Source organism: Gopherus evgoodei, chromosome 5 (genome assembly GCF_007399415.2).
Source record: "Gopherus evgoodei ecotype Sinaloan lineage chromosome 5, rGopEvg1_v1.p, whole genome shotgun sequence".
Classification (NCBI taxonomy): domain Eukaryota; kingdom Metazoa; phylum Chordata; order Testudines; family Testudinidae; genus Gopherus; species Gopherus evgoodei.
The window spans coordinates 107,780,581-107,792,971 of NC_044326.1; the positions used below are offsets into that span (position 1 = coordinate 107,780,581).

Consider the following 12,391-nt stretch of genomic DNA (forward strand, 5'->3'; position numbering starts at 1 on the left):
GGTATGACAGCCTGCTACTGCTGTCGGTTACTCTGTTAGATTAAGTGGCACAGGTCTGTGCAACAGAAGCTACTGATGTCCATATGCTATATGATGGAATTACTATATTTTCAGTTTGTTTTTAAAACCTAGGAAATCATACGCCCAAAAAAGGTGTTAAAAGAATGTTATTTAGATTGCAAAGTCAAGCAGTCAAACTTAGGAAATGCCAAGATTACGGTTGCCTGTGGAACTCTACCTAATTCAGCCATCTTGTGTGTGTACATTATGTGATGTAGTGCTTAATTACATGATCATGTATAATTTTTTTTCCACAAGACAACGGCCTCATTCAGTGCACACGATGGACATGCTCTGGAGGGAAATCAGTGTTATTCAGTGAATGAGGCTGTGGTCTGTGGGACCCCAGCTTCATTTCTTGCAGAAATTGGAAGGTTTGTAGTGAGTGAGGCAGGGATTGCAGGAAGAGAAAGAATGGTCTCATGGTTAAAGCAGTTCAGTGCTGCCCTGGAGAACTGCATTCTATCTCTGCCTCTGCAGAGGATTCCCATGTGATGCTACACAAATCTGTTAAAGCAAACTTTTCACAGATGGACACTAATTCCTCTTTTTTTCTGGTTGCCTAACTTGAGATTGGAAGTATAATTTGCAGAAGTGCTGAGCACTCGCTGCAACTGAAGTCTTTGAGAGCTGTGCTTTGAACATATAAAGTGGTATTATAACGCTAAGTACTTTGAAAAATCAGGTCCCATGTGTCTCAGGGCACTCCAATTAGTGGAAACTTTTGACTAAAGCTGGCCAGAACTTTCCAGACAGAACATTTTCCCATCAGGAAATGCTGATTTATCAAAACAGAGAGATTCTCTGGGAACATGTTGACTTTTGGCTAAATTTTGGCAGAAATCAGGGAGGTTTCAGAAACTTGATTCCCTGCCAGTTCACCTGCCTCTATGGTTCCTTGGCAGTCTGCTGGGGAAGCTTCTGGGGAGATTAGGCTTCCAGGCTCTGGAATCAGAACAACAGAAATTTTGAAATTGCATATTTCCCATGGGATGGAAATTCCAGGTCCAACCCAGCTATACTTTTGTCCTTAGTCTGTCTGTCTGCCTCAGTTCCCCATCTGTAAAATAGGAATAAAAATATCTACTCATCTCACAGGGGCAATAAATTCATTATTGTTTTTGAAGCACTCAGATATTGTAATGATAGCCACCATACCAAACATCCATAAGTAGATTAAAAGTTCTGTCTTTAAAATAGGGTTTGAATAATGCACAGCCAATAAGGTTGCCATGGGGCCACACGTAGAATGAAAAGAAAATAATAGGTGCTCATTAAGTGAGTACTGCCCCATCTGCATTGAAAGCGGCGGGGGTCCTGTGGGGAAAAATAGCATGCGTTTACATAATTAAATACTATCGTAATGTATGTATACAAGGGAGCATAATTAAGGTTGCAGAGGAAACCTTCATGCTGGCATTTCCTAATTTTAGAGTTCTTGACTTTGCTACCTTAACAATGTACTTTTTACTGCAGTTTTTGTGTGTGTGGTTGTCTAGATTCTTTGTATGTGATGCAGTTAGTGCTTAAAGAGAAAATCACAAATGCAATATCAAGCTAATGTGAATGCCCAGCGGAAGTTAACAATGTTTTATACTTTGTAACTATCATTACATTTCTATTTTTGTCATATTGATACACTTTTAAAAAAAAACTCATAACATGAGTTTCTGCTGTGGAATTGACTGAAAACAGTTAAATACTCATTTTTTTACCCATAAATATTTTGTGTTCCAGAATATTAATCATTGTGGAAAAGAAAAACCATGTAAAGAAGGACTTTAACACTGTAGAAATTACATAGAACGGGACATTTTCATACAAGAAACTTACATTGCCAGTAATTTTCTATATCTCTCTTGCAACTACTGTAGATATTTATATCTGAATAAGGATTTCCTTACTATCAACTCTTCCTTCTGCTTAATCTTGGAATGAAATCAATATCATGTGTTTATGACCACAATCCATGTTTAGCCTAAGTTTACCTCTACATTTTTTGCCTTGGAAAAAGGCTCTGTAAGCTTCTTGGGTGCTGAGAGTGTCAAGACCAAACTTTATTCTAAATGAGATAATAACCTCTTTAGAAACACCTGTGTAATGCTGGTTTCAGCCTTGAACAGCTTCCCGCTTTCCCAAGGGTAGAGTAACTCCACTGAACCTCACTGCCATTAGTGCACATTTTTATGTACATTATTGTTTAATTAACAGATACACAATTTATACAAATGAGATATTTAGGAAGCCAAATGACTGTATGACTCTGAAATGTAAGTTTGCTGGAAGGAAATTGTCAGCAAAAGGAAGCATACCAAAGTAAACAGGTAGAGATTTTGCCATTTCACAGGAAAGCTGTGTGTTTGCTAGACTGAACGATAAACCTGATTTCCTGAAAAAGACGAAGAGTGCCCTGCATGTTTTATTCCTGATGTACAGCTTTTACAGCCTGGGGAAGCAGCTTCATTTGGACATTGTTGCAGTGGAATTCAGAATGCACAGCATGTATCAAGGAACTCTCTTATTATAGCAACACTAGTCCTCCTTCAGATTGCCATTTTATTTCAGTAATTGCAAAGCTGAAAATCCTGTGCACCCTCTAAAAAGAAGGTTTAGTCATTAAGTCCATATGCCTCCCTGTTGATACTCTTTTTACAGCGATTGCATCTATATATTTATTTCATTATACTGTACTGTACTATTAAGAAATAAAGTAATTCTAACACTGACAAATTGTATACATTATAACTAGTAGTAGTAGTAGAAGAGACACAAGCTATTGCCAGAAGGTTGTTGTCACAGACACTAAGGGTAACATTAGCAGAAAGCAGCTGTTTATATCCTCTGCCCATGCTGATCCTATATTGTTCTCTTAAATGATCATAGATTACTGTAACTCAGTGGTTCTTAACCTGGGGTGTGTGCACCCCATGCGGGTGCAAGATGCCATTTCGGGGGGTGCGAGACATGCTAGATTTTTTTAGAATACACAGATTAAACACAGGCACATAAGTACAACTACTTTGTTTAATCAAACCTATGTATTAACATACATTTTTTTAACGATTACTGTAACATACAAACAAAAAATATATCTAGGTTTAAAGAACTGACCGACTTCAATGATTTTTGACAAGGGGTGTGAAAACATAGTTTGAGAACCAAAGGGGTGCAGGCTGCAGTAAAGGTTAAGAACCACTGCTCTAACTAGTAAAGGGGGGAGTGCTTGGTAACTTGATCTAAGTATAACAAGCTCTCTATGTTAAAACAAAATGAAATGTACTGATGTCACGCACATCTTCTCTGGGAAAGATAGATTTTTCCACCCATGTGAAATGTTATTGCTGTCAGTTCATGGGTGCAGGCAGATATAAGTCAGATATGCTACAGTATAAAGGTTTTAGTTCTATGGGAGTCATCTCTTCTGGCAACTGGCAGAGGGACTTTTTTGTGTTTAGCCCTTTTATTAATGTATTTTTAGAAGCTATATCTACTGTAATTGCACTTGCTGTGTTTGTGCAGTATATTGGGTGTATAACAGAAAGGGTATCTCAGCAAACTATAGGTACCATGTGGGTCAGGACAGTTGATCAGTATACAAATGCAAATAGCTCTTTGCACCCCATATCTATAACTTGGTAGGGATAGCACAAAAAAGAGAGTCGGATTCTGCTGTTCCACCAATGCAAATGTAAATGACTTCTGTTGACTTCAAAGTCAAAGACACTCTTGCAGAGAGAGACAAGCCTTCTGCAGTGTACGTTTCTTGTGTGTGTTATATAAGGGGCCAGACAATGAGAATCAGCCTATGAATAACCTAAGGGGCCTGCAGCTCACCTCAGGGAAATAGCTGGAAATGTGTGTTCCTGTTTATGTGGTTCTCTTTGAGAAGACTGGATTGCATGTATTTATATGTTTGTGAAATATGCCATCTAAGAGTCAGAGAGAGTAACAAAAATCCTGCTAGCTGGGGAGGTAGGTTGTTTGTGAGGTCTCTTGGAAGGTGGGAACAGTATGTATTTCATTCTTGTTTTTAGTGGGGGTGGATTTATTTTTATTTTTACTAAAAAATAACTATTCCTTTGTAAGTGCTCTAAATCCTCTGGTGACATGAGACATTATATCGTTTGCAGCAGTTATAAATATCTACTTTTAAATGCACTTTGGTGACTTGTTAGAAAAATTAATGGAGGTAAAAGATTTAGAATGTTTTATATCCTACAAAAATGTCCTTTCTATTTTTCTTTAGTGTAGAAACTACATACTTGGCTTTTTTTTAAAGTGATCTCTGATTGTGGCATAACACTGTCATATCCCACCCCATCCAGAATCATTCCTTTATCTTAATGGTTGCTTTCAGACTGTGTGGGATTAAATACTACCATACCTTCATAAATTCCCTTAAAATTGCATACTACTCAAAAAACGGGGGAGGGGGAGCTTTTCTGTCAATAGAAATAGGGATAATTTTCACAATCTGATAATTTCTTTACAATGACTGTTCTAGATAAATTTGCTATTTGAAAGGAGAGTTTGCTGGTTTGTTGGTATACCTTAATACCGGTCGTGCTTTGATCTGAACCATTTTCGTTGGTATATCTTTGGCGTAAGCTTGCATGAATCACTTTTATTCTGTTGTGTTACATGAAACATTAGCTATTTTACTGTAATTCACTGGTTGACATTTTAATTGCACAAAAATCCAGGAATTCAAAGTGACAGTTCTCCCAAGTGTAAATCCTTCGACTTGCATTTATGCAGAAATGTGAAGGAGCCCTTGTAAATAGTGCTGCAGATCACTATTAGCCTGCTCCTCCAAATAGGTATAGCTTTCATGAGGAAAAGTGTCAACAGACCTGGGACTGACAAAAAAAAACACTTAAGAATGCATGCTAGCTATGACTATGCAGACATTCACTGGTGTTTACTAGTGAATTTAAGGTTGGAGGCCTGAGCTGCCTCTTGCCGAAATCAGTTTTATACCACTGAAACTCCACTGACTTTACTGAAGCTAGTCATGATTTATACTGATGTACGTCAGAGGAGGATCGTTCTCTTGTATGGGTAAATTGCATATTGTTTACAATCCTTGCCCTTCTCTGTCTCCTATATGCACTTGCATGCATGTGCACATGCAGGGTATTCTAGATTACATGTGATAGTTGCGTGGGGCAATGAGCAAAGTAATACCAGGTAACTGAAATTACTTTTTATTCCCTTCCGCCTCACAAACACATACACATGAACATTTCTGAGTCATTCTATATGTAAGTAACTCTTTTTTGTGTTTCCTTCAGCCTTCCCTCCTAACATTTTTTGTTGCTCTTCTTTGAATACACTCAGTTTTCAATGTTGTTATGGTTGTTTATGCCAAAAACTGAATACAGTATTCAGATTATGATTGAAGTGAAACAGCATAGAGATTAGAGCTGGTAACAAATTTTGGAAGGAAAAGTGTTTTCAACAAAAAATAGTCCTTTTTCAAAATATTTTTTCACAAAATATTGTCAACATAGTCAAAAATATTTACTTAATGAAAATTTATTTGCAAATTTGATCAAAAACACTATTGTAGACATTATTAAAATAGTTATAGAAAATTTGCATTTACAAAAAAGTTTCCAATAAACAAAAATATTCAGCAGCCATTTTGATATTTTTGATAAACATTTCCCAAAAAGCATTGAAATGTTTAAAAAACGGAAACACTTCAAATCCTTCAAAATTAAAACAATTTCAATTTTTTTCATGAAACTAGATTTTAATTTTTTGACCATTTGTAATAGATACAAATAATTACTTTTATGTTCCACGATCCGTTGCCTCTGTTTATGTGAGATGAGAGAGGTGGGTAGATACAGAGGAACATCACATAGGGCAATCTTAATGGAAAGAGAAATGGTGGAAGGGGAATAGACTCTTATCTGGCTTTCTTAGTGCTTTTATGTTACCGATTCCCCTAGTGTATGAGTGATTCCCAGATAACTAAAATTGTGATGTCCATCATGAACTTCATGAAGTTAGCCTTTTTTAGCTAAGGAGACTCTACTTATGAAATAAAGGTTGTTCAAAATAATTTAGCACCTGCGTGCTACAGTGGAAAAAAACATGAACAAGTCACCTTTTCATATTAGTGAGTTCTGATCCTGTTACCTCCGTGTACGCTGGCAGTTATGGTACCTGAATGGAAACAGCTGAACCACTTGAAGATTCTTTTATATTAGTCAATTAAATCCTTTTTCATAGAGTCCAGTGTGTCCTCTCGTAAAACAGAGAGTACTTGTTGGAATACAATGGTTACATTCAGAATCATCATTGGTGTAGGATTTCAAGAGAAGGGGTGTGTGGGGGGGGGCACAGAAAGGAAAAAGGTTACAGACCAATGTAAAAATATACAGCCATGGTAATTCGAAGTCTATTATCTCCCCCCTTATATCTGTCAATGAAAGGTAAATAACAAGTGTAAGCCAGGAGATTTTTTTTAAAAAGTGAATGTTTATTTTCTGGAGATTTTTTATTGGTGTTAACAATTTGAGAGCCTGCCTATTCCTGTTAAAGACTTGTTGATATGTATAAGCTTTTCTAAGCAATTATATTCTATACATGAAGTAAATGTGCTCTTCTAAATGATCACAACAAAAGACAATATTAGAAGCTACTTTAACACTAGCAAATGTTAGAAATTGACTTACTGATTATAAAATTCATTGCACTGAATACAAATGCCCTCAAATTGAACAATGAAAAACTGCTAACTTCTGTTGCTCTTTTAAGGTGAAATGGAAGTAACTGAGCTTTATGTAGGAAGCCCTCCCTCTTGTTCCCACATATGCATTCCCACAAAAAGGTGCACTTGGTGTAGAGAGTCTTGACAGTTCTGTATCATACTACTATTCTGTTTTGTTTTGAAAGTAAACATGTTTAATTTGGCATCATTGTAATGCACTCTTCAGAAAGTTTTATATATGGAAGACAGGAACAGGAAAGATATCATGGGCATGTGCAGAATGCATTGGGAACAGAACAATCAAATCAAACCCAGTGTAAAGACATAACTCATAACAGATGCCTGTTCAGAAAGTAGATGCTACCTGGTGCCACAGCAGGATAGTGTAACTTGCAAATAAGAATCCAGCAATTCCCATATTCACCATTGTTCCCTTCACTGACACTTCATTAGGAGGAAACAGACAGCAGTGCCTAAGTGGTGGGCAAACACAGCACACCATTTTTCAATAATATCTGTCTGCATAAGACCCTTAAAGCGTTTTCTGGGGGTACACAGAGGTCTTCCAGGCCATACATCAGTTCATCTAGAAATTTGCCTAGTTTTACAACAGGCTACATAAAAAGCACTAACAAAGTCAGTGCAAACTAAAATTTCATAGACAATGATTTGTTTATACTGCTCTATATACTGTACACTGAAATGTAAGTATAATATTTATAATCTAATTGATTTATTTTATGAATATATGGTAAAAATGAGAAAGTAAGCAATTTTTCAGTAATAGTGTGCTGTGACACTTGTATTTTTATGTCTGATTTTGTTAGTTTTTAAGTGAGGTGAATCTGTACACACACAGTGTCCCCGAAACAATAACAAGAAATTATGTATCCACCCTACTTTGTCTGTCTTCCCTTACGTGCGAAACTAAATGCAGCAGTGTATGCATGTGGCTTACACTTGCGTTTCCAAAGGGACTGAATAACCATTTATAGATGAATCATTGTGAAAAGAGAAGTTGTTTCTGCCCAGTTCCCTTCTTAAACAAAACTAATTTAGCAGCAATAATAACACTAGAAAATACAGTTGCTTGGACATGAACAGCGTATCCAGTTTTCAGAAGGAGGGCTTCAATGAAATCCCAATGGCGTACTTATTCTTATCACATCTCCTTTAATAAAAAGAGAGTGTGCATGCATTGGCTTATGATACACAAGGATTGACAGCAAAAGGATGTCATTTCTTTCCATGAATATTGTGGATTCGGAATTAGGAACAGAACTGGAAGGTACCCCTGGGAGACACTCCCACTCCTTCCCCCACGTCCTCATAACTGGCCATACCCCCTGCACCTAATGATCCTGCCAACATCCATGCCTGTCTAATTGCTATGGGAAGTGAAGAGACTAATCCTCTTTGTGTCTCCTCTTTCCTTCATGATAACATAAAAACCTTTGTCCCTTATGGGGAAAAGGGGAAGAAATACAGCTGCGCCTCCCCGCCAGATTCCTTCCCTTTAAAGCTCGCTGCACTGCGTACTCCCTGTGACTGTTGTTAACCTTAGTAATTTCTCAGGGGGACTTTGGGGGCACATGTAAGATTTGAGGCAGATTGGTTTGATTTTGTGCAGTTATAAAGGAAGAAAGAAGTCAAAATATGTTTTGTAGGCCTTGATGCTGGAGCCCTTGTATGCCGTGCAGCGTGATATTCAAGGTTATTGTGTGTCAGTGTGAATGCAGTGCAAATGAAACAGGCACAAGGAAGGTTGAGGGCTATACATAATCATCCACACTGAAAGGCAATAAGTCTCAAGCCCCCAGTACCCCCCCATCCCCGTTTTCATCCAAAAATAAGGATGAAATTAGGAATGGGGTAGGTTCTTCTGAGGAGAGAGACTTAGGTGTGAACTTTATTATGAGGCACTGATTATTATTAGTAGGAGTAATAGTATTTGTATTGTGGCATTGCCTCATTGCTCCTTGAATCAGGGCCTCCTTGAGCTGGGCACTGTCCATACAACAAAAATACAGTCCTTGCCCCTAGCTATGTGTTTCCCTCCTAGGCCTTAATTGCTGCAGGGAGTGACTTGGCAGCCATTCAGCAGCTTTCTAGTGCAGAGTCAGAATCATGTTTGCTCCTTCTTTGTAGTTTGCTTATGCATGCCACACTCTGCACCTGCACTGTGTGAGGTCTAGTCCGTATCGGCAAGCTAGCTTCAGCCTTACATACGTAACCTAATGTCTATACATGATGCGTTTCCTTTCTCCATAGTGCTTTGCGGAACTTTCAGTTTTTCTCTAGTCAAGCCCTAAGAAATGGTTAAACAGAAGATCCTAATATTAGGAAGTTAATGTTTTAGATATGGGCTGCCTTAATTTTCCTCTGTATAAATTGATTTTAGAGATTAACCTTAATTATTTCTGCAGTTGATGATTATAGTTCAAATTCATGTTGTTGCATGAGAGATGCAACCAGAACCTCATAACCAAACATCCCCAATCTTTGGGAAAGCTTATATCCATGCTTGGCACCTCAGACCCCTCTCAGTTATACATATTTGTTTTGTAACTGAAGATATAGGAAATAACTTTTTTGCAAAGTAAAACTTATTTACAAGTTGGTAGGAATGCGTTGTGTCCACTTTGGTACTAAAGTGCCAGGGTGAGAGGAAGGGAGAGATTAATGTTAATTGTTCTAATTATTATTGTCCTGTCGATGGCCAGTTACACTGCTGATAATCTTGAAGATTCCCTAAGAGTCTAATTCTTTTCTTTGAGGGGAAGGAATACAGGAATTTCTGGCTATTTGTTTTCTGTGAGTAAAATTTCAACTTCATTTTTCTTGCTTTTGTATTTCCATCTCATAGCACTAGCTGTGGATGCCATGTAAACATCCAGTGTCAGTAAATTTGTAGCCATTTTCCCTTTTCTTCAATTTTGATTAGAATAAGCAACATTTTGGTGCACTCTTTAATTAAAAGCTGCTTTGATTAAAAGCTTTTTCTTTTCTTTTCAGCTTGGATCTAAAGAGTTTGTTCTAGTGAGGCACAAGAAGAAAGGATGTTTTGTTTTTATTCATTCACATTACAGTGAAAATTAAACCTTTTCTCTTTACCAAAAACAAAGCAAACAAAAATATATGTAATAGGCGCTACCAAAGAGAGTTAAAATATGCATTTATCAGGTATTTTTGTGCCTTAACAACCAACTCAAACACTGGAGGGTAGAAGACAAAAAGAAATGACAGTTAGACAACCTGTCCGTGAATGCAGTATAACTCCTAGTTTTTACTACAGACTTTGCAATGGAATAACAATCTGTTATATGAAGTAGATTGTTCTCCAGAGTCCCTAATATGTTAGCCTAGAATATGGGGGATTTATTCCAACCAGCAAATGGACACAGAAAAATAAAAATACAATTTGCAACAACCTGCCCCTACAAAGGGGGCTTTACTCCTTGCTGAGCAGTTCATTCCTGTGTCTCAGCTGATTGCTTTTTTATACTGAATATCTAATGTTCAGCCTATAGCTATTTAGCCACAAGTAATTACTACAGCAATAAGGAAATAAATAGTGCAGTTTTGTAGAATTCAGCTCCCACTACCGGTTTACTTTTTCACATAAAATACAATTAGATTCTGCAAATAAAAAATGCAGTTCACTGTGCTTAAAATAATGGGTTTTCAAGCAACTTAATACAAGTTCTTTATGTTCTTCTACTGCTTAAGAGGGCTTGTTTATACAGTGTGCTAGTCTGCACAAGAGGAGTATAAATTCTAGTAAGCACTGGCATGTTGCACACTAACTGGCCTGTGTGGACGCTGCTGGTGCACACTAAAAGTCCCCTAATGTGCATTAATGTAGTACACAGGACTACATTAATGTTCACTAGGGGAACTTTTAGTGTGCACCAGCAGGGTCCAGGCAGGTCAGGTAGTGCGCAACATGTTCAGATCAGGTAGTGCACTGGAGTTTACATCCCTCTAATGCGGTCTAACACAACATGGAGACAAGCCCAGAGCTAAAATTTCTAGTTTGATAATTTTCTAACACAGTGTGCTATAAAAGGCTTCACTTGAGTCATATACTATGATGAAATATGACCTCTTCGGAGACTTGACATCCTGGAATCACCTTATATGCAGAGATCACTGGAGGCAAGACTTTTAAAAAATCCAACAGAAAGAGCATACATAGAACTCAGACTTCTTGCAAGAAGTCCTTTTAGGTTCTATGCAGATATGCAAACTGAGGTGAGATTTTATGGTGGAAAGGGCAGAAGCAAGTAAAAGTAAGCAGACTTTTTGTAATTTTTTTTAAAATAAATTATACTAAATCCTCCTCTGGATTACAGTAGTGTACTTATAATAGAATAACAGTCAGTTCAGGATATCTGTTTGTGGTAGCCAGGGACCTTTTAAGGATGCAGTGGGGAAGGCAGCATATCTTTGGACTTCTGTTTCATTCAGGACTGCAACTGGAGGAAGAACAGAACTTCTCTCAAGCGTGGTGACTGGGGCAGAGCTCACCAGGATTGACAGGGCCTGCCAAATTAGTAATTATGGCTTAGTGAGAAGTCAGTAAAGTCTTCTGATACTTAAGGCTCTGATTCTGGAGGGCATTTAACTGCTTGTTTAACTTTAAACACCCTGACTCTAATAGTACTATTCATGTGCTTAAAGTTAAACACTCTCGTAAGTGTTCTGTTGAACTGGTGGCCATTAAAGTATATTGGGGATGTTTGTTCATGTTGCGTGTTGGTGCATATCCTGATTTAATAAGCTGGCTCTTTTTCCTAGAACATACTTGACATCATTGTTCATGTGTATTTTGCATGAATTTACATGTCGTTACTCTAATGAGTTTTTGGTGAATGGCTGGATTTGAACTTTTTTTTTTTAATAACTCTATGACAAAATTAAGATGATCTTATTTGTTCCTATATATACTTTGTATTAGTTACATTTTGTATATTTATCCTGTGTCGGTTTCTACCACAAGATAAATATACAAACATTATTGCAGCCTGTACATGTTCATAATTTGGGAGAGGGTGGTTTCTGGCACGGCATGAGTCATAGATCAAATTCACCCCAATGTAAGCAGTTGCAGCTCCTTGAACTTAGCTGGGAAAATCTGGCGTTTTAATAAGGATGACAGCCTGTTCCACACAAAAAAAGAAGGGATAATGGTTATATCCATAACAATAATTTAAGATTTTTTTTGCCACATTGCTTCTGGCCCTAATGAATCGTTTGTTTTTACAGAGTCACTGGAGGTGAACTGTTTGAAGATATAGTTGCAAGGGAATATTATAGTGAAGCAGATGCCAGGTAAGTGCTTGATTTCTAAAATATTGTTTATTGCTAGATTTTAACAATAGTCTTTGATTATGCTAGCATATTTACTTATTTTGGTGTTTACTTATGGTGTTTGGCATCAGTTAGAACAAAACAGTTCAATCTTCATCTATAGTTCCCATCAAGGCTTTGTTAGACTGTTAGTTTGTTAGATGAAGATAGACATGGTCTAGTGGCTTGAGCTCAGTTTGGGTAATGGTAAATTTCCCATTGCCTTCAACAGAGCCATGATTTCACCGTTGGTAT

General features: G+C 37.4%; 1 protein-coding gene across 19 annotated transcripts in view; it reads left to right on the top strand.

Annotated features, from left to right (window-relative positions):
- CAMK2D (calcium/calmodulin dependent protein kinase II delta) overlaps positions 1–12,391 on the top strand; it is a 289,432-nt gene that overhangs the window by 172,744 nt on the left and 104,297 nt on the right. For all 19 annotated transcript variants that reach the window (XM_030564353.1, XM_030564374.1, XM_030564366.1 and 16 more), the window contains exon 5: positions 12,053–12,118. In XM_030564353.1, the coding sequence (XP_030420213.1) occupies positions 12,053–12,118 (66 nt within the window). The remainder of the gene's footprint in view (positions 1–12,052; positions 12,119–12,391) is intronic.